The sequence below is a fragment of the Lepus europaeus genome, chromosome 4, assembly GCF_033115175.1.
Source record: "Lepus europaeus isolate LE1 chromosome 4, mLepTim1.pri, whole genome shotgun sequence".
Lineage (NCBI taxonomy): Eukaryota > Metazoa > Chordata > Mammalia > Lagomorpha > Leporidae > Lepus > Lepus europaeus.
In genome coordinates this window covers 76,094,919-76,119,941 of record NC_084830.1, presented here as the reverse complement: position 1 = coordinate 76,119,941, position 25,023 = coordinate 76,094,919, and the positions used below count along the sequence as shown (strand labels likewise).

Sequence of the window (25,023 nt, the reverse complement as noted above, 5' to 3'; positions counted from 1 at the left end):
ATGTTTGAAATACATTTTGTGACAATTTGGATTACTTGATATTTTTGCACCAAAAGTTGTGGATTGCATTTGTAAGCTTATGTTGGCAGATGAAAAGTTTTGCACTTTTACAAATCTGTTTTTAAAAAGAATGTTTACATTTCTTAACTCCTAAACTGACATTTTTTAAACACTTAAGCTGAAGATGAATTAGGCATGAATTCTGTTTTCAGGAGATAGAGCATCTTGATTTAGAGATACAGTGTTTATACAATTCAGAGATAACGACAACAAGAAGGATGTAATAATCAGGAAAGGCCTTCAGAGTTGGAGGTGTTATTTTGTAAGGCATTATATAATAGAGTCTGGGTTATCTAGAGGAGGATCAAGGAGAGAAATCTTTCAAGATAAGAAATACAGAATGAAGAACGACTCGGAGGGTAGGTTAAGCTTTATAGAATGAGACATTTAGGTTTGCTACTATGACTGGGTCAGAGTGTGATTCTTTTTGAGAGCAGTGGAATGATAGGATAATATTAGGTAGCAATAGATTTTTAACTTGTGTGTGATAGGCAGTGATGAAACATGTTATACATGACTTTTATGTTCCATCCTGACTCCCTTGACTTGTACCTCATTGTGTTTCCTCTGGTATAGGAATTTCTTCTGGTACTAGATGCCTACCACCTGGCATTATTTTATGGTCTAATGATGGGGGATCATAAGAAGAACTTATCTTTATGAAAATTAGAGATCAAGGAGCATACAATCTTTAAATCTAAAGACCTACAAAGGAATTTCCTTGTGATGGATTATCAAGAAAATAGTGTGGTAGAAGAGGAATTATTTTCTTAAAGTGAAAGTGATAATCTTTGGTTTATATCTGAGGAGGTGGAAGTGGAAAGGGAAGCAAAGGGAAAAGAAAATGACATAGAATATGGGGAGGTAATTGCAGCTTTCTGCTATTGTTTCGAAGACCCACTCCTGGATTTCTTGTGGCTTCTAGACTATTGGATTGCCTGGAAACTTTAATTTTTCTTAGAAAGGCTAGTAAAACAAACTACTACAGTCGTCTTTATACTTTTTAAGAATAAAGGATGCCTAACAGTGTAACAGTGCCAAAAGGACATCTATTCAAAGAAGTTTTTAAATTGAATCAGTAAATTATTATCTCTGATCCAGAGCTCTCTGTCTTACACCTTAGAGTTTTCTGTCTGATTTCCTACTTGGCATTCTCACTTAGAAATCTAACTGGTAGCTTATATATATAGAATATTCTAGAAAATGTCTGCAAAGAAACTCCTATTTTCCTGTCAGTTTCCCCTGCTTGAATAAGCTTTAGGAGGGTGAGATTTTTTTTTTTATTTGTTTTCTTCACTAATGAGTTCCAAATATATAAAAGAATTTGGACATATAATAGTTCCTCAATATTTATTGAATGAATGATTAAAATTCAGCCTTTTGAAAAAATTACCCATATTGTTCTTAATGTTTAGTTTTTTCATTTATCTTGCTGGACTTGGATTGGAGGTGGGAAATTGCTCAATGAAGGAACGAAGATGTTATATCTGGTTTTACAGAGTTGGATCTCTATCTTTTAATGCGTTTATAACTTGACAAAATTATTAGGTTTATGGTGTGCTTTGATATGTTGGGGGTAAGTTGACTCAGGGATTTAGTCATGTGTCTTATACTTGTCAAAGAAGTTTAGTTTCATCAACCAACTTGTAAGTAGCTTTTCTAGCACAACTTATTTGTAAATTCAGACTAAATGAAATTTTAATAATCACTTAATTTTTTTCAAATATTTATTTTTAATTTATTTGAAAGAGAGGTAGAGACAGAGAGAGAGGTCTTCTATCCTCTGGTTCACTCCCCAGATGGCCGAAACGGCCAGAGCTGCACTGATCCGAAGACGGGAGCCAGTAGCTTCCTCTGGGTCTCCCACATGGGTGCGGGGGGCCAAGCACTTGGGCAATCTTCTGCTGCTTTCCCAGGCCATAGCAGGGAGCCGGATCGGAAAGGGAGCAGCCAGGTCTCAAACTGGTACCCATTTGGGATGCCAGGGCTTTAACCAGCTGCACCACAGCACCAGCCCCAATTATCACTTAATTTTATCAGTCACTGTTCCTGTAGTATTGTGAACATAGCATTGTTATCTTCTTTGATCCTTTTATAATTTTGGTAGGTAGGGAGAACAGGCACTATTCCCATTTTAAGGAGTAAAAGTCTCTGTAAGAGAAGTTAACTGACTTATTCCATGTTATACAACTGTTTATGTTTTAGGGCTAGTCCTAGAGCCTGAGTCTTTTGGTTTCCATTTTGCTGCATTACCTACATATTTAATGAACAAGAAAAGAGAAACAAATGAAGAAATAACATTCTTGGTTATATCTTTTTGCATTTGAGTAGATGTCCACTCAAAATTGTAGGAAAAATAGAAAAAACATTTTGGCATGCATAAGGATATCTATGAGGATGATTTTTAAAACATTTTTATTTTAAAAGATTTTATTTATTTGAAAGTCAGAGTTACAAAGAGAAGGAGAGACCTTCCACCCACTAGTTTCTCTCATGATGGTTGCAATAGCCAGGGCTTGGGCCAGGCCAGACCAGGAGTCGGGAGCTTCATCCAGGTCTTCCACATACAGATGGCAGAGACCTGAACATTTAGGCCATCTTTCAAGGCTTTTCCCAGGCCATTAGCAGGGAGTTGGACCTGAAAAGTAGCCAGGACACAAACTGGCACTCATTGTGGGATGCTGGCTTCTCAGGCTGTAGCTTTATCCACTGGTGTAACACCAACCCCAAGGAGGAAGTTTAAATTTACATTATGAACAAAAGAACAGGAGAGCACTGAATGGCGAATATGTACTGAGAGGGGGAATATAAATTGGGAATGTTTGCTTTTTTCCTAATGCCTTTAATCATTTTAAATCAATAGATACATGAGGGGGTCTTCAAAAAGTTCATGAAAAATGCCTATTTATGAAAAAAAAACTATGCGTGGGTTTCAAAATTTTTTCCATCAAAACAAACATCTTTTAATTCCACATTTCATGAACTTTTGGAAGTACCCTTGAATGCAAATTGCAACTGAAAATTAAGACCTGATTCTTTGTTTCAGGGAGTTGTTAATCAGAAGATTCTTTTTTCCTGATTACTTTTGATATAGTCCCTGTCCACATGAAGTTTTGTCTTCATCTTCATTCTTTTTACTCATTTAATAATGTGATAATTCAGAATATATAATGTAAAAACAATTTTGAAGGCAATTAGGTAATCTATTTTTTTAATGTGTATATATACAGAAAAATTTTCTATCTACGGGTGAAACAGATCCATCTACTCTGGGAGTTTCTCTTCCTATTGGTGAGAGGTTATCTGCCAAGGTAGGTGGACAGGAGTAGTTATTTTGGGTAATGTTTTTCTGAGCCATCAAAATCATAAAAGAACATACTCCTGATTTTCAATGCAAACAGAAGTTTACATTGTTTTCCCTATAATGGAATATTTCTTTTTTTAAAAAATCTGTGAATTCTCTAGCTATACTGCTTAAAAAAATTCTGAACATTACTTTGTAACCATATAATGTGATGCATTTTTGTAACATGCTGATTGTTTTCCTGTATTTGATTGTACATAATTGAATATTTAGAGCTTAATTTTTCAGCATTGGCTTCTGAACTATAGACTTTATGCCATGTGATAAAATTATTAGTGAAATGAGTGAATGTGAGCTTTTATGTGGAATGTAGGTAGGGACTCTTTGTATGTTTTTATCAGTCCTAATGTCCTTGCTCATTAAGGGTGGTAGCAATAAAGTACTATCCACCTCTTATAAAGATAAAATGGACAATTAATATGTTTCAAAGGACAGGCCTATTTTATGTAATACTGATTTAGATTGTGTTATTTCATTGACTTTGTAGGTATTAGGATTTAAGAATATTCCTTACATAATGTGTCTCTTTTTTAAAAGATTTATTTATTTGAAAGTCAAGAGTTACACAGAGAGAGGAGAGGCACAGAGAGAGGTCTTCCATCTATTGGTTCACTCCCCAGATGGCCACAACGGCCGGAGCTGTACTGATCCTAAGCCAGGAGCCAGGAGCTTCTCCCCAGTCTCCCACCTGGGTGCAGGGGCCCAGGGACTTGGGCCATCTTCTATTTCTTTCCCAGGCCATAGCAGAGAGCTGGACAGGAAGTGGAGCAGCTGGGTCTCAAACTGGGATGCTGGCACTTCAGACCAGGGTGTTAAACACTGTGCCACAGCGCCGGCCCCACATGTCTTTCAACAGAACATTTCTGTTACAATATTTTAGTGTTTATCATAACTTTACCTTTCTATTTAAAAAGTATATAATGAAGATTCTTCTATTGACCTTGGGAGGGAAATGATTAGCAGCAAGTGTTTTGGGGAGTGGCTTGGGGGTTTAGAGGTAAGAGATGTCCCTGAAAAGAAGAAAGGTAGCCCAGTCATATCTCCTTGAAAACCTGTAATGACAGACCTGGCAAACACATTCGTCATATTTAAGAGTTGGAGAGATTTATCTTTGGATGCTTTTGGCAGAATGCACTTGAGGTTTGTTTAGGATTGCTATTGTTAAACAAACTTGGATTTATGGGATGTGGCCCTTGGGAAGTGCCATCTAAGCTCTGTAACTACTGCGGTATAAAATGAAGATGTTTCATAGCCAAAGCAGCTTCCTTCTACTAGAAACCTCATATTAATGAACCAAAGCATTTAGAATGCATGCCTGTTCTCTTCTGGAAAGAAAGATCTGGGGAGCTGAATTGGCCATCTCAAACCTTTCTTCTCCCATGCCTGGCAATGACTTCTTTATTAGTAAAAGCTTGATTCTGGGTGAAAGCTCTGATTTGTGTGATTTTGATTTAAAATTAACGTACTTTTTCCTATAGTTGATTTTAATATTGCCTTTTGATTTCTATTTTAAGGAAAGGTTGAAACTTGAACGCAACAGAGAATACAATCAGTTTCTCAGGGTTAAGGAAGAATCCAGTGAAAAGTCCAGACAGGTAGAAAAGAGTACTGAGGTAGGTTTTTGCTTTAAAGTAAATATTTTGTACCACAAGATGAATATTTTGTACTTACATGAAATTTTGTTTGTGTTTTAGATTTTTCACTTTGTTTTTATTTAAATATTTGAAACAATAAGTCTTATTAAACCAAACATAGAACATTTAATATTTTGTTTTAGAAATTATTTTGTCTTATATTGAAGAACTTACCCTACCTTTAAAAATTTGTCCTTATTGAGGAGATTTAATGTTGGATATCAGTTTTAAGTGTTTATTTTTATTTTTAAGTTTAAAAAAAATTTTGAAATTTTTGTTTTTATCTTTTTTTTTTTGAGATTTAAGGATGATTGATATTAGTAGGGCCAAAAAGTTTACCACCTCTATGTTCTTTTTGTTGAGAAGAATTCAATTTGGACTATATTGAAGTAATGTTTAACTGTCAAAATATGTCCAGTATCTCCTGGGGATAGGAATTTGCCATTAGCCTATTTGTCATGTCACTTATAACTGCTACCTGTGTATTAGTATTTCATGCTTTATTGCAAGACACAATTTCTTTGAAGTTTTTCTCCTAAAGAAATTTTTTATGGGTAATTATAAACAGAGTTGAGTTGCTAAATAAACTAAGCAGAATTTGAGGATTTAATTACCTTTTAAGAGATAATATCTCATTAAGATTAATTACTTTTTTCTTTTAATTGAACAGCCCAACAGTGAAGGAATTAAAAAATCTTTTAGTCGAGTTAAACCTGATGTACCTTCACAAATACAAACATCTTGCGAAAATTCAGAGGGTCCCACGACAGATATCTTAATTCCTTCAGAGGCATATGAACAGCTTCTAAACCAAAGACGACTAGAGGAGGACAGATATCGACAATTAGATGATGAAATTGAATTAAGGAATAGAAGAAATACTAAAAAAACGAATGAAGAAGTGGGCATCTCTAATACAAAGCAGCAAAGTTTTGCCAGCAAGACTGGTATTCCAGATAGAAGACTTCGCAAGTTTAATGACAACCGCATTTTTGATAGACAGTATTATAGACCAGACCAAGATCCTGAAGTAAGTGAAGAAATGGATGAGAGATTTAGATATGAGAGTGATTTTGATAGAAGACTTTTGAGAGTGTATCCAAATGACAGGTATTTACAACTTTATTTTTACTTTCTTTGTGTAATGTTACTGTTACTTTTATCATAATATTAGGAGAAGCAATTTCATTTGATTCACTAAATTTGATTAATTTTAAGATGCTGTCAATTTTATGATGTACCATTATTTTATGTTGTCACTAAGGGAAAATCTGAAACACTTGAGAGGTACTCTGTTGTGAAGGTGGGAAACTGAAAGGCTACACCTTCATGTAAAAAAAAAAAAAGGGAGATAAACATTCCTACAGAATGGAACAAAAGGAAACTTGCATGTGCCAGTGCTGACACTCAATGAGGGGAATAAAAGAAAAATATCTTCCCTGAGAATTTGAATGTAAGCTAGTACTTATTCAGGGTCACAGTTTGAGTTCATGCTGCTAGTAGTGTTCAAAAAAGCCTCCAAGCAAGAAATTATAGAATTATGTTGATTCATTGTGTCCCTAGGTTGATGGCAGTTCCCATACCATTATGTTCTTAGAACTGTATCTACAAAGCACATTGAATCTGTTAAAAACTAATTAAAAATTTAAGAAAAGAATAAGATGTGGGAACAAAGTACTGCTTCAAATAGATGAAATGATTTATTGTTCAAATACTCTTAAGTGCTTTTGTTAGTATATTTGGTTTTTGAAATTTATTTGAGAGACAGGGAGAGACTTGTATCCACAGATAGAGTGAGCTCCCATCCACTTGTGCCCTCCTGAAATGCCAACAAGCAGTGGGGCAGGCCTGGGCTGAAGCCTGGAACCCAGAGCCAGGAGCAAGGAAAGCAATTCAGGTCTCCTACGTGAGTGGTAGAAACCCAATTACTTGAGCCTCATTGCTGCCTCCCTGTGTCTCCATTAGCAGGAAGCTGGAGTTAGAAGTCCCAGACTTTTTCATGTGGGATGTGGGCATCTTGAAGACTAGGCCATGCCTACCCTAATTGTGTGTATGTATGTGTGTGTGTGTGTATATATATATATATATATATTAAATTTTATTTATTTATTTGAGAGAGTTAGAGACAGAGGGAGAGACAGAGTGAAAGGTCTTCCATCTGCTGGTTTGCTCCCTATATGGAGAGAGCTGGGCCAATCCAAAGCCAGGAGCTTCTTCTGGGTCTCCCATGCTGATGCAGGGGCCCAAGCACTTGGGTCATTTTTCACTGCTTTCCTAGGCCATAAGCAGAGAGCTGGGTTGGATGAGGAGTAGCCAGGACATGAATTGGTGCCCATATGGGATGCCAGTGCCTTGGGTGGAAGCCTAGTATATTTGTTTTAAGTTGCTTGTTGAATATTTAAATGAAATGACATGAAGATTTTTTTTCTTACCAGATTTTTAGATGCTTTTAAACTTTCTTCCAATGATTTTTTTGTGACACTATTTGTAATTTCTTAACTGTTACAGTGAGATCTTATTTTATTGACATGATTATCTTAATACTGAAGGTTGCTATATTTTAACCTTTTTACTAGGAGATAGAAATATTACAAGGTCTCCTATATGTCATTGACTTTTAAACTTTCAAAGAGCTAAATCTAGATTTTTACCAGTTTATATGACTTCATTCATTTACTAGTCCAAAGAGTTTATTATTTTAGTACTTCACAAAATTTTCATGGTTAATACTACATGATCTATATCCTGACTATTAATTACAAATACAGAAGTTTTACAGGAATGTCCACAAATTTTTGTTTTTTAAAGAAATTTATTGGAAAGGCAGAGATAAGAGATCTTCTGTCCTCTGGTTCACTCCCCAAATGGCCACAGTGGCTGGATCTGGGCCAGGCCAAAGCCAGGAGCTTCTTCTGGATTTCCCACAGGGGCTCAGGGACCTAAGGTCCTGGGCCATCTTCCACTTCCTTCCCAGGTACATTAACAGGGAGCTGGATTGGAAGTGGAGCAGCCAGGATGCAAATTGATACCCATGTGGGACTAGCACTGCAGGTGGAGGCTTACCCTTGTATGTCACAGCTCTGGCCCTCAAACATTTATTCTTAATATCCTGTTATAGTAGAATGCAGGAACAGAGAGGCGGGACACCCAGGCTTTTAGCTGGAAGCAGCGTTTATTTGTGCTGGCACTGACTCAGTGGATTCACATCCAAAGGTTGAGTCTCTAATGTAATGGGCTATTGTTTTTTATACTCTTGATTAGTTCCTCTTTACAATTTTAGTCCCTTTGTCTCCCTTATATGGTTACATACATTCTGATTGGCTACAAGGTTGCTTCAGGATGGCAACTGGGTTTTGCATACGCATATAGATATGGTTAGGCCAACTAGCTCTTATTTGTTCCCCTTTTCCTGTAAGACCACTACCACATTCCCCCACTTTGATTCTTGGACCCTTCATAGGGTCAAAGAACATAATCATGGTTTAAAGGTTTATATTGCCATAATATTATCACATTTGTGGCCATTTTTCTTTTTGACCATGGTCTAGATAAGGCTTGTGACAGTTCTTAAAACCAAGTGAAGGAGGCAGTGTAGAATTAGGCAGGCTCTTAAAATCAATGCTTATGAGGGTCTTGAATTCCCCAAAATTTGAGAACCATCCTCCAGGCAACCCACTGGGATTCCAGCCTCTCCAGGTCTAGAATGGGACATAGGCAATCTTTATCATTTGGCCAGTAATTCTATGAGCTTACCCTCATCATCTATTTGTAAATGCAGTTGCTCAAATTAAATTTTCTTTAAACTTTTCCTTCAGAGGCAAGTAAGTAAGCTAAGATTAAGTGGTTCTGGTAGATGGCATTTTAATATGTTGTTTGGCCAATATATTGAGACCTTTTGCAGTTTTGTTAGTTATAATTTCAACAACAGCCTGTACTCTAATGATGTGGTTTAACATGTAAATGAGAGTATGGTACCTGTAGGACCCAACTTCTGCCCAGGTGGCTGGGCCATAATAACATATTATATGTTCTGGGGGCGATTTGTCATCCTTCCAGTGGCCAATTTGTTAATAGGCTGTCCTCCCCATGGGTCCCATCACTGGATGTCTGCAGCAGCATTTTCCCAGGCCTGTTGGAGGTTAGAAAAGTTGGATGGAGCCGGCGCCGTGGCTCACTAGGCTAATCCTCCGCCTTGTGGTGCTGGCACACCGGGTTCTAGTCCCGGTCAGGGCGCTGGATTCTGTCCCAGTTGCCCCTCTTCCAGGCCAGCTCTCTGCTGTGGCCAGGGAGTGCAGTGGAGGATGGCCCAGGTGCTTGGGCCATGCACCCCATGGGAGATCAGGATAAGCACCTGGCTCCTGCCATCGGATCAGCACGGTGCGCCGGCCGCAGCGTGCCAGCCGCGGCGGCCATTGGAGGGTGAACCAACGGCAAAGGAAGACCTTTCTCTCTCTCTGTCTCTCTCTCACTGTCCACTCTGCCTGACTAAAAAAAAAAAAAAAAAAAAAAAGGAAAAGTTGGATGAAGGGTGGGGATTTGGTTCTGTATGGTTTGGGAACCCCCATACTGGTTTTTTTGAGTGCTTGTGTTATTAGAATTTTTGGCCTAGGCATATCAGGTTTGAGTCAGAGATGTTAAATTGTTGTGCTCTTCAGGCAAGACAGTGCCATCTAATTATTGACGTTTTAACCACAATAACAGGGCAGGGATACCATGTCTTATTATAAAGTTTGTGGGGATCTAGTTCACTAACTTCCCAAGGCCAAGGTGAAACATTTAAAGTTTGAACTACAGGTCTGCCAGCATCAAGAACAGGTTTCTGGTGGTAATTGATATGGTGGGGAGGTCATTTTTCATAAAAGGAATGGTTGTCTTCATGAGATGAGGTCTTATGTGAAGTTGAGACCCTTTTGACATATAGTATAGTTCCAGGATCTTGTCCTTGCCTGTGAATAGATATAGCAATTTTGTGGCCAAATTTCCACTAGAGTCCTTCGAGTTGAGAGTGGTAAAGTAAATGGGGTTACAGGATCCTGATTGACAGTTTGATGTATGACACCACTTTGGAGGAGGACTGTTTTGTCCTTATTCTGGCAAGAGGACCATGATACATCGCTCCTAGTTGGGACATACACATCTTCAACTGAACACAGGGACCCAGAACTGGATTGTTCATGCATCTATTAATCATTGAGTATGTGTTTTTGTTTCCAAACTAAATTTCTGCATGCCACATTCCTAGTTGTAATTTTTTGTCTATGACTTTGCAAACATAAAAAAATATTGATACTGGTTGTTTTAAGTCAGTGATCTGGGTCCAGTTAAGGAGTGTTCCCTCTTTATGGTACTTTGGACCTCCAGCCATTCCTTGCCCAAGGGGTACTGCTGGCCAAAAAAGTATACTGGTCCCTTTGTTGGCAGATAGAATTGGTGGTCTTGTTTTGTTGACAGATCCCTGAGACTGTTCCCTGGCTAGAGAGATGGGTATGATAAAGTAGGGTTTTGGCAACACCCTGGCCTGATCAAGTTAAGCAGATACGTTGGTCACAGGCTGAGGTTCTTAGGATCATGAAAGGTGGCCAGATTAGAAGCAGCAAATAGCAGCTAAGCATCCTATCCCAAGGAGGTAAAAGTGGAAATAGAAACCTTTTGCTACAGGTCCAGTTGCCTGAGACAGTTTCTGTCAACCCTATGGTGAAGATCAGGGCAAAAATAATAGCAACAGATAAGTGCAGGGGGTTACTATGCATTACAGTAGGAGAACTGATAAAGCAAACAAGAACAATCCATATATTTCATCAGGTGGTCGATTCCTCAAGCTTCTGTCATAAGTAGGTTGATCAGCTTCCAGAATGACTAACACAGGCTGTAGTCCTTGAAGGTCTCCTGTGATGAGGCTTATTTCTTCCAGATGGTCAGTTTGCATGGTGCTGCCCAGTCAGAGATGCACTCCCAGTCGCGAGCTCCTGGCTTTACCTTGCTGTGATGGATGCAGGGGACTACTTTGGTCACCTTAACTGCAATAGGAGTGGACAAAACAACAGTGAATGGACCTCTTCAAAGGGCTTTTAGCGATTGAACATTCCATTCTTTCATCCATACCATATCTCCTGGCTTAAAGTGTGGGTGTCTGTGGTTAAGCTCACGGGTAGTCGTTCCTTAACCCAATGATTGATGGAAGATAGGTTCAAGCTGACGGGTTGCGTTTGTTGCCTCAGAGTGAGGTTGCCTATTTCTTTTACGTCTTCATATATTCTCTTGACAATAGGTGGAGAGCACCCGTATAAGATTTCAAGAAGGGAGAACCTGTTTGCTTGATAGGGCTAGATGTAGGTCTTAACAGACCTATTGGTAACAGTTGATCCCAGTGTAGGTGGGTCTCCTCGAACAGTTTAGTCAATTGTGTCAGAGCATTCATTTCATTTTTTCTGAGCTCTAGGGACGATAGGCTGTGTGTAACTGTCAGATGATTCCTAGTCCTTTTGTCACATCTGTACCACATTGTCTGAATGCGGACCTGTTGTTGGACCCAGTAGTAATTGGGATACCAAAGTGTGGGATAATCTCCTCTAGTAGAAGCTGGGCCACCCTGTGGGCCTTTTCATTGTGGATTGGGAAAACGTCTACCCAGCCTGAGAAAGTGCACACAAAAACCAAGAGTTGTCAATCCCAAACATGAGGGAGTTCAGTAAAGTTCATGGTTATGTTTTGTTTTCTTCCCTCCTCCCCTGCCTTTCTTCCTTTTCCTTTTCCTTTCCTTTCCTTCCTCTCTTTCTCTCTGTCTCTATCTTTCTGTCTTTCTGTCTTTCTCTCTTTCTTGTTACATAGAGGAGAGGCAGAGAGAGAGAGAGGTCTTCCATCCAATGGTTCACTCCTCAACTGGTCGCAGTGGCCGGAGCCAGGCCCATCTGAAGCCAAGAGCTTCTTCTGGGTCTCCCACGCAGGTGCAGGGGCCCAAGGACTTGGGCCATCTTCTGCTTTCCCAGGTCATAGCAGAGAGTTGGATTGGAAGTGGAGCAGCCGGGACTAGAAACCGGTGCCCAAATGGTATATACGCGGGCGCTTCAGGCCAGGGCGCTAACCCGTTGTACCACAGTGCCGGCCCTATGGTTATGTTTTCAAGAGGAGGTCCTCCTATGCTTTGTATGGAGGGGGGTTCACCTTGGGCCCCTGGGGGTTGTTTCTGGTACATACCTCATATTGTTCACATAAAACTCGGGTGATACTGGAGAGTCTAGGGATGTAAAAGTGTTGGCCCGACATAGATTCCAGGGATGTCTGGCCTGTGTGAGTCCCTTGGTATAACTGCTTGATGAAAGTTGGGGCTGGGGACACAAGAGACTGCCACCTGGCCTTCTTCAAATTTCTACCATCCACCTGGGATGTAACTTCCATGTTCAGTGTTGGACCAAGTTAACTCCTGCTGGGAGTAGTTTGAGCTCTATTCCACTAGGGAACTAGGGGATGGGCAGTGGTCATGGCAATCAATTCTGTCAATCGCTGATAGCCATGAGCTTAGTTTTTCTGTGGTTGGCTCTTTGTTTTTCCTGGACCGTGGTGGCATCCCCTTTTTGATGGCCCCAACAGCCTTTTTTCCCTGAATTAATTAGTTTGTTTTCTTTATTTAAAGCCCCATATGCATGGAGGGTGGTGAAGGCGTACTTGGGATTTGTATATAAGCTGACATGGATTCCTGCTGCTATTGGAGAGCTACAATGAGTTCTGCTTTTTATGCTGAGGTTCCTGCAGGCAGGGGTTTGGCCTCAGTGGTAGAATGCAGGGTCACTACAGAGTATCCCATGAGGTGTTTTCTTTGATGAAACTACTGCCATCAGTGAAATACTATGCATCTGGGTCTTTGATGGGCTGATCTGTCAAGTCTGGTTGGCTAGAAAACACTTCATCCATGACTTCTATGCAGTCATGTTTGGCATACCTGACCTGACAGGCAAAAGAGTTGCTGAGTTTAAAGTTCTCAATACCTCCTGTTGAATGCACAGGTTTTTTCACAACATCCTTTGATATTTGACCATTTTGGCATTAGCCTGCATTGCCCCCTACATTCTTATTTCTTTTTTTTTTTAAAGATTTATTTTTTTACTTGAAAGCCTCCAGAGACAGGAATCCACTCCAGGTCACCCATGTGGGTAGCGGGGACCCAACTACTTATGCCATCATCTGCTGCATTAGTAGCTAACTGGAATTGGGAACAGAGTGGAAACTGAAACCCAGGCACTCAGACATGCAATATAGGCATCCTGAACAACATTATAACTGCTAGGCCAAATACCTGCCCATCTTTTTATATTTGTGGTCTCAGTTCCTCTTTAATTATTTTGTAAACCTTTTCATATGCCACAGTGCATTTATTCATTTTAAGACTTATTGTATTTATTTGAAAGGTAGAGTTAGAGGGAAAGACAGAAAGAAATCTTCCATCTGCTGATTTACTTATAAATGGCTACAATGGCCAGGGCTGGGCTAGGTCGAAGCCAGGAGCTATGACACCTTCTGGGCTCCCATGTAGGTGGTACAGCCTCAAGCACTTGAGCCATCATTTACTGCCTTCCCAGATGCATTAGCAGGAAGCTAGACCAGAACCAGCGCAGCTAACACTCTAACTGGCACTTTTATATGGGATGCCGTATACAAGGATGCTGACATCACAAGTGGCTTAATCTGTTGCTCCACAATGTATGTGTTAATGAAATATTTTCTCTGCTTTAAAATGGGAAAGCTAAATATTACCTCCCAGGAAATATTACCTTCCTAAGCTCATATCATGAATTACTGGCAATGTTAAGTAATTAACAAGGTGGTTAATTAATTAAGATTGACTTCTCTATGCATGTATATATATATATACACACACACACACACCAAATTGAGAAAAATTTTAAATGTTTAAGAGCTTTATAAGGTTGAATAATAGCGTCTTAGATACTTTGAAATTTACATGGTCTTTTTTTAAGGGAAATTGTTTATTGGGGAAACCCGACAGATCAGAGAGAAAGGGTGAAGAAGGAAAAAGAGGGAAGAGAACGTAAGAGAGAGAGTGCGTGCAAGCAAGAGTGCGAGTGCCATGTGTTCAGAAACAGGTCCTCTCAGAACTTTGCTGGGGGGGAGGTGGGCAGGGAAGTAGGAGCAGCGAATCCCATTAGGGTGGGGGTGGAGCTGATACTGGTGGTTGGGCCATGGGGCTTAGGACTGAAGCCTGTGGGTTAGGGCCTAAGATGGCTAGTGAGGCATATATTGCGCCACATAGACTGTGACATTTTACTAACATTTCCCCCTTTTGTTTTTTGTAAAGCAAGAGTTGTATGGGATTACATTAGCCCCAAAAGTCCAGGAGGCCTAGAGGGACGAATCTGTCTTTAGAGCTACTTCCTGTTGACATGGGGCGATGAGCTACTCTCTGCTGGCATGGGGCGATGTCTCAAGCTGCCGTCTCCTGGGTGGGGAATCGAGTATATCCCTGTAGCATCATTTGGTTGACTGCCTGGTTGGTGAAGGCCTTGATTTGTTCCATTATCACCTCCCGTAAACACTTAGGCACTGTAGTATAAAAGACAGGGGTGAGAATAGCAATGAATTATCCAAGAGTGGCATTAACCGAGTAATGAGAGGATTTCATAGAGGAGGGGAAATGAGGGGGGCTCTCTGGACCCTTGTGGAGACTGTTTGATGGCCATGGTTTAAAGCTGATCTCAACCAGGACTGGGAGAAAGGCCACTCATTTTTTTGCGGGTAGAGGGGGTTTATCTGTAGAGAAATTCTAACAAGTATGCATGCTTAATGTGGAAGACATATATAAGGGGAAATTACTAGAATGTTAAGTTACTTAGTTTGGCATTACTTTTTATTTTTGTGAGTACCATTTTAACACTTATTTTTCCCACTTTAAAAGATGGGATTGACAATAGAAAGCAGGTATTAAAATAAATATAATAAATAAAAAAGAGTACAGGTGTACAAAAATAAATAATAAAAATAATAAATATAAAAATTGGAAAAGAGCTGAAAACAGTGAGAAAAATTGTGACCCAGAGTTAGAATCTTGGAGTTTTTCTTCAACTTCTGTAGTGATAGTATTCCTAATAGCAAATTGATTCACAAGAGAGGAATTCTTGATATGAAAGCAGTGTAAACTACCATTATTATAAGTTAGATGATTTAAGTAAAGAGAAACTGAATTATTCCTCTCTGGGAGCTGTATCAATATAGGACCAACAAGTGATATGCATTTTTATAGTATTATGATTGATAGTTAAATATTAAAAATTTCTTTCTGAAATAGTTTAATTCTGTGGCTTATTAGGAAAAAAAAGTTATTCATTATTTTTAAGTTGTTCATTCACATTTAAATTAGCTGAAAATATAAAAATATTTTATATTTTTCCTTTTTTGAAGATTAATGTGTTAATTTCTAGCATAAACTTGCCATTCAGTTCTCTGACATTGATTTTTACCTAATTGACTGGGGTATTGGACCATGTCTTAAAGTCACTAGAGAGGGAAAACATCTTTTTTCCATTTAGCCTAACTTTTTTTTAACAGGAACTGGTAAAACTATTTTGTAATTATTTCTCAGTCATATCTGATTTGCATGTCAAAGGAAACAAATTATTTTATGAATCCTTTGTATTATAAAACCCCTTGGGTTGAGGTGTGGTAAGTGAACTCATATGTTCAAAACTGAGCAGTGTTTAGGTAGATTACTTCTAGATCACATCGATAGGCTTAAACTGGTATTGACTCTAAAACCATAGTTAAAGAGAAAGGACTCAAATGTTTAGGGATTGTTAAAATAGGTATTAACCAATAAACTTGTCTATAGTGTGTAATAATGGGATGTAAGTATCTTTTATGGAGTATGACCTTTTTTTTTAAATTATTTTTTAAAATTTATTTGACAGAGTTATAGACAGAGAGAGAGAGAGAGAGGTCTTCCCTCCGTTGGCTCACTCCCCAATTGGCCGCCATGGCTGGTGCTGTGCCGATCCGAAGCTAGGAGCCAGGTGCCTCCTGCTGGTCTCCCATGCGAGTGCAGGGGCCCAAGCACCTGGGCCATCCTCCACTGCACTTCCAGGCCACAGCAGAGAGCTGGACTGGAAGAGGAGCAACTGGGACTAGAACCCAGCGCCCATATGGGATGCTGGTGCTACAGGCGGAGGATTAACCAAGTCAGCCAAGGCGCTGGCCCCTGGCCTTAACTTCTTAAATCATATTTAGAAGTAGATTAGAAAATAAGAAAATTGACATCTTGATGTCAAAATTCAGCAGCAAAGAATTGTTTTCCCAATTTTATAAAACCATTAAAGGCTAATATTTGATGCTCCCCATCCCATGGCAAGTTGATGGGAAATAATAGGAAGAGCACTATGTCCTGGAATATGTACATTTTCAATATTGAATCCAATGGTCTGAGACTTTCTTGTGTTTTCCATTCTTAGAGCCTTGAGCAAACTAAACAAATGCTCTATTTCTCATAATTGACTCTCTTTTTGTTTATAGCCAAATACGTTCAGGGCTCAGGACAGGATCAGAACTCCAGATTGTTTACATAGGAGGGGTTAGGGCACACATTGTATGGATTGCTCAGGAGACTCATTTTGATGATATATTTACAGAGAAAGCCCACACCTTTAAAAAATTTTGTTTTGAAATATTTGTAGATTCACATGTATTTGAGACAGATAATTCAGAGAGACCTAGTATACTCATTACTCACCGTGTTAACATATTTTAAAATTATAGTACAACATCACAGCCAGGATGTTCACCTTGGTGTAGTCCACCTATCTTACTTAGATTTCTGTATCTTGTACTTATTTTTATGTGTGTGGCAGTGCATGTGTATTTGACTTAATGTTATTTTGTTACATGTTTAGGTTCCTGGGTCCACTATCACAGTTCCATGAAACTTTTTATTGAAAGAGTAAATTAAAAAAAAACAACAAAAAGGATTTCCCAAATACAAACTGTACCTTAACTGAACTCCTGGAATTTGATTAACATCGGATTGTTCCTAGATGTTTAATGAGTGTATAATCTCTAGATAGTATCATCTTTGTTACCCCTAATAGAGAAGGGATTGAAGAGACAAATAGCAATAGTAAAACCATTGCTGACTCAGCAGTTCCTTTCTTCATGGAGGGCTCATTTGCTTCAATAAACATTTCTAAAATAAACTGTAAATCCACTATTAAAGTTGTTAAGATGAACAGGGATGTTTAGGAGTATTTAAATGATACATTTATTAGAAATATAAAAGCAAATTTAGTAAATGGAGGAAATTATGAAATGCAACTTTATAATTGTAAAATATAAAACTATAAAGATAATATAAAATTATAGAGACATTTTTATAGAGAATGAGGTGGCTAACTTTCCAAACCATAATTTGGTTTTATAACTGAAGTTCCCTTCAAATTTTGTCTTTTGGGCTTTTTTTGGTCTTATATTAGTAACTTTCAAAAAATGTTTATGGAATCTTTAGATATAAATAGTAGTTCTTCCTTAATTTAATAAAGGTAAGCATAATTATGTTGGCCATTTCATAAAACTGAATATGATAGCTGAATTTTTTTTTTTTAATATTTTTGTGCGATGTGTATTTTTGCTTTTCTTTGGTCTCTTAGACATCTTCTTAGTCTTGATTTTATTGTAATTATCAGTGACAAGGGACCTTTATAATCTTGTTGATTTTTTTTTTCTCAGTGGAAAATACACCTTAGAATATCTTTCATATAGGCTCTTAATTAGGAAACCTGTAATTTTACTGTCGATTTTAGACCTTAACAATATGCATAAAATAATTTTCAAAATTTTTAAAATTTAGAGTGAACTTTGAAAAATAACATTTTGGGTTTATGGTGCTTGCTTTATTAACTTATCTATATATACCAAAGAGCCTGGAAAACATGTTTTAGTGTGCATATTTTGAGTACAGCTATAGAATGAAAAACTGCTATTGTTAATCCAAATATTGTCATCAGTCAACCTAACTGAACATGTAGTAAGCTGCAAGCTCTTTGGTAAATTTTAGAACAATTTTTTGTCTGAAATTGGCTTTTACTTCTGGGATTTTTTTTTTTTTTTTTTTTTTTTGGACAGGCAGAGTTAGTGAGAGAGAGAGACAGAGAGAAAGGTCTTCCTTACATTGGTTCACCCCCCAAATGACCGCTATGGCTGGTGCGCTATGCCAATCCGAAGCCAGGAGCCAGGTGCCTCCTCCTGGTCTCCCATGCGGGTGCAGGGCCCAAGCACTTGGGCCATTCTCCACTGCACTCCTGGGTCACAGCAGAGAGCTGGACTGGAAGAGGAGCAACTGGGACAGAATCTGGCGCCCCAAATGGGACTAGAACCCGGTGTGCCGACGCCGCAGGCGGAGGATTAGCCTAGTGAGCCGTGGCGCCAGCCCCTCTGGGGTCTTAAGTTATGCTTGTAAAAATGTAAAATTTGAATGTCTCCCTCTTTAAAAATTTCATTGATATAAATACCTGTTTACCACATGAGGAAATTTGCTTTGTGTGTTGTGTCATAGGTAGATTCTCAAGGTCATTCCCAGGGTTGGCAATTTACTAGAAGGACTCAGAGGGCTGTGTGTAGTTGTACTTATGGCTACAGTTTGTTACAGTGGAAGAATCCAAAGCAAAATCGGCAAAAGAAAAGATACATGGGGAGCCGGCGCCGCGGCTCAACAGGCTAATCCTCCGCCTGTGGCGCCGGCACACTGGGTTCTAGGCCTGGTCAGGGTGCCAGATTCTGTCCCGGTTGCCCCTCTTCCAGGCCAGCTCTCTGCTGTGGCCTGGGAGTGCAGTGGAGAATGACCTAAGTGCTTGGGCCCTGCACCCCATAGGAGACCAGGAGGAAGCACCTGGCTCCTGCCTTCGGATCAGTGCGGTACGCTGGCTGTGGCGGCCATTGGAGGGTGAACCAAGGGCAAAAGGAAGACCTTTCTGTCTCTCTTTCTCTCACTGTCCACTCTGCCTGTCAACAAAACAAAACAAAAAAGATACATGGGGCCATGGGATGGGGAGCATCAAATATTAGCCTTTAATGGTTTTATAAAATTGGGAAAACAATTCTTTGCTGCTGAATTTTGACATCAAGATGTCAATTTTCTTATTTTCTAATCTACTTCTAAATATGATTTAAGAAGTTAAGATACAAAGTCCTAAGCAAACCAGCACAATCTTTCAAGAGTCCTCCACCAATGAAATCACACAGGAGATAAAATTCCTCCAGCATTGAATTTTGACAACACGGAAAAATGTTGTCTGTAGGGAAGCTCACTTGAGACTTAGTGCCCAGAGTTTTTTTGGGGGTGCTGATCTATACGAGAATTCTAGACTCTCCAAAGGAAAGCAGATATTTTCAACATAAACTGTATTGTTTGCACAAACAGTGTAGACACAAAGATCCACTCTTACCCATTCCTCTTACCCATTCTGGAAATGGTGGGAACCCTCTCAAAATGTGTTCCTAGGCACTAGGCAAGTATCAACTTAAGCAGACCTTTTAAAGACAGGCAGTCTCAGCCTGCTCTGTTAACTCTTCTGTATATATGGATGTATACGGATAGAAGATAAACTAAATCCGCTTGTCTGACATTGTTAATTACACATTTTTCTGTGTGTATATGCTTTATTTGAAATGCAGGTTAAAAAGAAAGGGAGGCGGGGAGAGAGAGAGCAATCTTCCATCTGCTGGTTCACTTCCCAAATGGCCACAACAGCCAGGGCTGGACCAGGCCAAAGCCAGGAGCCAGAAGCTTCATCCAAGTCTCGTGGGTGGCAGGGCTCTAAGCACTTGGACCATCTTCTTGTGCTTTCTTACACACATTAGCAGGGAGCTGAATCAGGAGTGGAGCAGCTGGGACTCTAATTGCACTCATATGGGATGTGGGCATCACAGGCAGTGGCTCAGTTTACTATGTCACACTGCCAGTGCAGTTAATTACAAGTTTGAATTTGAGTTTATATTGACTTGGCTTTAATAAGTGAAATAGAAAATGACACCAGTCCGGCGCCGCAGCTCAATAGGCTAATCCTCCGCCTTGCAGCGCCGGCACACTGGGTTCTAGTCCCGGTTGGGGCGCCGGATTCTGCCCTGGTTGCCCCTTTTCCAGGCCAGCTCTCTGCTGTGGCCAGGGAGTGCAGTGGAGGATGGCTCAAGTGCTTGGGCCCTGCACCCCATGGGAGACCAGGAGAAGCACCTGGCTCCTGACTTTGGAGCAGCGTGGTGCGCCGGTCGTGGTGGCCATTGGAGGGTGAACCAGCGGCAAAGGAAGACCTTTCTCTGTCTCTCTCTCACTGTCCACTCTGCCTGTCAAAAAAAAAAAAAAAAAAAAGAAAATGACACCGAAGTGATGTCACTTTTTTTTTTATTAAACTATTATTTAATGAATATAAATTTCCAAAGCACAGCTTATGGGTTACAATGGCTTCCCCCCTCCCAAAACTTCCCTCCCACCTGCAACCCTCCCCTTTCCCGCTCCCTCTCCCCTTCCAATCACATCAAGATTCATTTTCAATTCTCTTTATATACAGAAGATCAGTTTAGTATATATTAGGTAAAAATTTCAACAGTTTGCCCCCATATAGCAACACAAAGTGAAAAAAATACTGTTGGAGTACTAGTTATAGCATTAAATAAGAGTGTACAGCACGTTAAAGACAGAGATCCTACATAATTTTTTTAAAAAATTAATTTTCTATGCCATTTCCAATTTAACACCAGGTTTTTTTTTTTTTCATTTCCAATTATCTTTATATACAGAAGATCGATTCAGTATATAATTAGTAAAGATCTCATCAGTTTGTACCCACACAGAAACACAAAGTGTAAAAATACTGTTTCAGTACTAGTTATAGCATCACTGCACATTAGACAACACATTAAGGACAGATCCCACATGGGATGTAAGTACACAGTGACTTCTGTTGCTGACTTAACTATTTGACACTCCTGTTTTAAAAAAATATATGTTTATTTATTTGAGAAAGAGAAGTCTTCTGCCCACTAGTTCACTTCCCAAATGGCCAGGTTGAAGCCTGGAGCCAAGAGCTTCATCTGGGTCGCCCACATAGGTGGCAGGGGCCTAAACACTTGGGCCATCTTCTGTTGCTTTTCCCAGGACATTAGCTGGATTGGACTTAGAGCATCTGGGACACAAACTGATGCCAATGTGAGATGCTGGTGTCACAGTTGGTGGCTTTCATGACACCAGCCTCTGTTGTGTAACTTTAAAAGGGAGATTTGAATGCATAGATTTTAGGTAAGTTAAAATTAGCTGCTTTTTGATAAATTGAAATACACTGGAAATTCTTTTTAAAAGAGCTTATATGGGGCCGGCGCCGTGGCACAGTAGGCTAAGCTTCTGCCTGTGGCTCCAGCATCCCATATGGGTGTCAGTTCATGTCCCGGCTGCTCCTCTTCCAATCTAGCTGTCTGCTATGGGCTGGGAAAGCAGTAGAAGATGGCTCAGGTACTTGGGCTGCTGCACCTGCATGGGAGACCCAGAAGTTCCTGGCTCCGCATCGGCTTAGCTCTGGCTGTTACGGCCATTTGTGGAGAGAACCAAAGGATGGAAGACCTTTCTCTTTTTCTCCCTCTGTCTGTAACTCTGCCTCTAAAATAAATAAATAAAATCTTTTTTTTTTTTTTTTAAAGGGCTTATACAGGGCTTTATTCTAGGTATGGATTTCACATGTCATGACAAGTTGTCATTATGAGGATTAAAATCCAAAGTTTTTTCTTCACAGATTATATTGACAGTGACCTATATGATGGAAACAAATGAAGAAAGAAATTTATGTACTTTTTCTGAGTGAAAAATTCCTTTTCTTATAAAGCTAAAAATCGCCACTTTTGTTAATTTGATAATGAAATACACCTGAAATATTCAACAGTGCTTTAACAACTGTATTTTTTTCCAATAGCCTCCTTGTGAGAAAGACAATATAGTTTGTTAATAACCATGTAAAAAAATTTGACTCAAATGCTGAGTTTAGTGGATGTTAATAAATGCTGGAGTAGAAATCATGTTGGTTTCTCTTGTGAGAAATTAAAATAAAAAAAGTCAATGTTTGCCAAATGGAAAAAAAAAGACTAAATGTAATGAAACATTTTGATGATTATTTTCTAAAAAAGGTTTTTCATGAAAAAATGAAGTTCTAATTGTTGTTGTTTATGACCTTGTGAGTAAAGTGAACAAGTTTCTACCCATTAATCAGCCTACTTGTTTATAAGGTTTTCCATTCATCTGTTGATAACATTTATTCTTTGTTGTGATTTAGCAAATATTGTGGCTTGTTATATTTGATTTAATTTAGTGGCAAGGCTGCTGGTATTTATTAAGTTAAAAATGTTGATACATACAGTGAAATAATTGCCAGAGTCCATGAATTTTTATTTAAAAAATAACCTCATTTTGAATTTTGGCTATATTCTTTGTGAGTACAGGAGATGATGACTGTATTCCCTGTGCTCAAAATAGTCCTTGGCATATAGTAGGTGATCAATTATTCACTTACTGAATGATAAGTATATTATCTTATCCTCCCTTTAAAATATGTTTAAAACTTGTAATTTTGAAATTAAATGATTTTCAGAAGTTATTGAAGTAATTTAAAATAACCTCCTTATAGAGATGACTATTAAATCTAAAATTTTTTATTGTCTGATAACCAGCAAGTCACATTTGAAGCAAGTTTAATTAATTTTTGAATGTGTTCATGGTCAAATCTGATTATAATACTTTTTTCCATTTAATGTTTCTGATATCAAATGTTAAAATCCCAAAGAGATACAATAAGGTGCCCTGTGTGGGGTCATGCTCTGTAAGCTAATGTGTTTTTAAGGATGCACAGGAACAGACAAGGAAGTGTGCCTCCTATGGATTATGATGGTGATGTCACAGAACAGTTAAACATACGAATTTCATCTGCTGGAAATAAAAGGTATGGTATGTCTCATAAATTCTACACCTGCCTAAAACTGGCTTACTGAGTAAAAAAAGGTATATTAACAGCTTTCCTTATTAGTGGGAAAGGAGATAAAGGGAAAGAAAACTGAGGAGATAGGTAGTGGTAAATCAAAATTTACAATACCTCACAGCTTTCTTTTGAAGGCAAAATTTGTTGGTTATAAGGTGTGCTAAAGTGTTCTTAGAAAGTCCCTATTATAAAGTAGGTAAATGTTTGAAATATCAAAAGGAGAAACAGGCATATAATTTAATGGACTGTAAATCAATTTAAAATATCTTGGGGTCATGATGATGTGCCTTGATTAGAAATAAATAAAAAATGGCCGGCGCCGTGGCTCAACAGGCTAATCCTCCGCCTTGCGGCGCCGGCACACCGGGTTCTAGTCCCGGTCGGGGCACCGATCCTGTCCCGGTTGCCCCTCTTCCAGGCCAGCTCTCTGCTGTGGCTAGGGAGTGCAGTGGAGGATGGCCCAAGTCCTTGGGTCCTGCACCCCATGGGAGACCAGGAGAAGCACCTGGCTCCTGCCATCGGAACAGCGCGGTGCGCCGGCCGCAGCGCGCTACCGCGGCGGCCATTGGAGGGTGAACCAACGGCAAAGGAAGACCTTTCTCTCTGTCTCTCTCTCTCACTGTCCACTCTGCCTGTCAAAAAAAAAAAAAAAAAAAAGAAATAAATAAAAAATGACCCGTGATATGAATTTTTTCAAAACTTTTAATTTCAGTTTATTGAATAGGTAATTTTTATGATTATTTGTAAAATTAGTGCTCAAATGTATTTCTGTTAAAAATAAACTATATGTACTTTATTTGGATGTTCTATTTTCATAGTTTTTATCATTTGGTAGCTTTTCCATTTCAGAATAAACAGTTCTGAATTATAGTATATAATGAAGATAATATTGTCATGTGTCAAGAAAGGTATCTTTTTTTCTTTGAAAACATGTAATATATAAATAGTACTTTAACAGTAGATAATTTGTTTTTGGGTTTTAATTAAGTTTTTTTCTGAGAGAGTTTCCTGTTTTTCCTCATTTCTATGTTCCATGAAACGTGGTTTTCAGAATTGGTTTTCTTTGTCAAGTGTGTTCATAGGTCACGCTGTCTCCTTTTTTAGGACTTATTTATGTGTACTTAAATTCATTTCCTTTACTGGGGTGATGACTCACCCAAAAAGGAATTTTATTTGAGAGCTGATAGAGCCTGAAGCAGGTTGAAGAAAAAGAGCATTTATTTTAATTATTTATTTATTTGAAAAGCAGAATGAGAGAGGCAAATATACATATGCACTCACACATATCTCCTATCTGCTGCTTGGCTTCCCACTTGCTGCAACAGTTGGAGCTGGTCCAGACTGAAGCTGGGAGCCAGGGACTCCATCTGGGCCTTCCATTTGGGTTTTAGGGACTGGGTTTCTGAACCATAAACTGTGGCTTCCCAGGCACATTAGCCGGAAGCTTAGTCAGAAGTGAAGGTGGAACTTGGTCTCAGGCACTGTGTTATGGGATTTGGCTGTTACAAGCAGCAGCTTAACCCACTTAATGCCTGCCTTGAAAAAAGCCTTTATATTTGTAGTCTTGAATACATTGGAATCTCAGTGTATAAAAGAGATAAAGTGTCATGATTTTACCTTCCTGTTAAAAATTTATAAATATTATAGTGTCCATAGAAATTTGAGAAGCCAACAACTCAAATTACATTTTACTATATAAGTTTTTGCTTCTTGAAAATGATCTGGATTTTAATTCTTTCTCTTTCTTTGGTTTTAGTGCCCAAGATAATGCACCATCCAAATCTGCTAATCGAGACATCTGTAGTCCTTTTGCAGGGATGCTCTTTGGTGTGTATGAAACTTGATTAGATTTTGACAGTGTTTTGTTTTAAAAATATTTTATTAGATTTTTGCTGAATATTTTGTAAAAGGCTTTTAGTGAGACTGAGTTGTAATTAATACTTATTGATTGCTTACTTTTTAA

The 25,023-nt window shown here is 38.9% G+C and overlaps 1 protein-coding gene across 12 annotated transcripts in view; it reads left to right on the top strand.

Moving 5' to 3' along the window:
- Window positions 1-25,023, top strand: part of CSPP1 (centrosome and spindle pole associated protein 1) — a 142,548-nt gene that overhangs the window by 24,859 nt on the left and 92,666 nt on the right. For 8 of the 12 annotated variants that reach the window (XR_009865718.1, XM_062188390.1, XM_062188392.1 and 5 more), the window contains exons 5-9: window positions 3,291-3,371; window positions 4,939-5,037; window positions 5,729-6,168; window positions 22,926-23,024; window positions 24,817-24,887. Coding sequence is in view for 11 of the 12 variants with exons in the window: in XM_062188390.1 (XP_062044374.1) it covers window positions 3,291-3,371; window positions 4,939-5,037; window positions 5,729-6,168; window positions 22,926-23,024; window positions 24,817-24,887 (790 nt within the window). In the remaining variant the exon portion in view is untranslated. The remainder of the gene's footprint in view (window positions 1-3,290; window positions 3,372-4,938; window positions 5,038-5,728; window positions 6,169-22,925; window positions 23,025-24,816; window positions 24,888-25,023) is intronic. The other 4 variants (XM_062188394.1, XM_062188398.1, XM_062188396.1 and 1 more) reach the window with 2 other exon arrangements.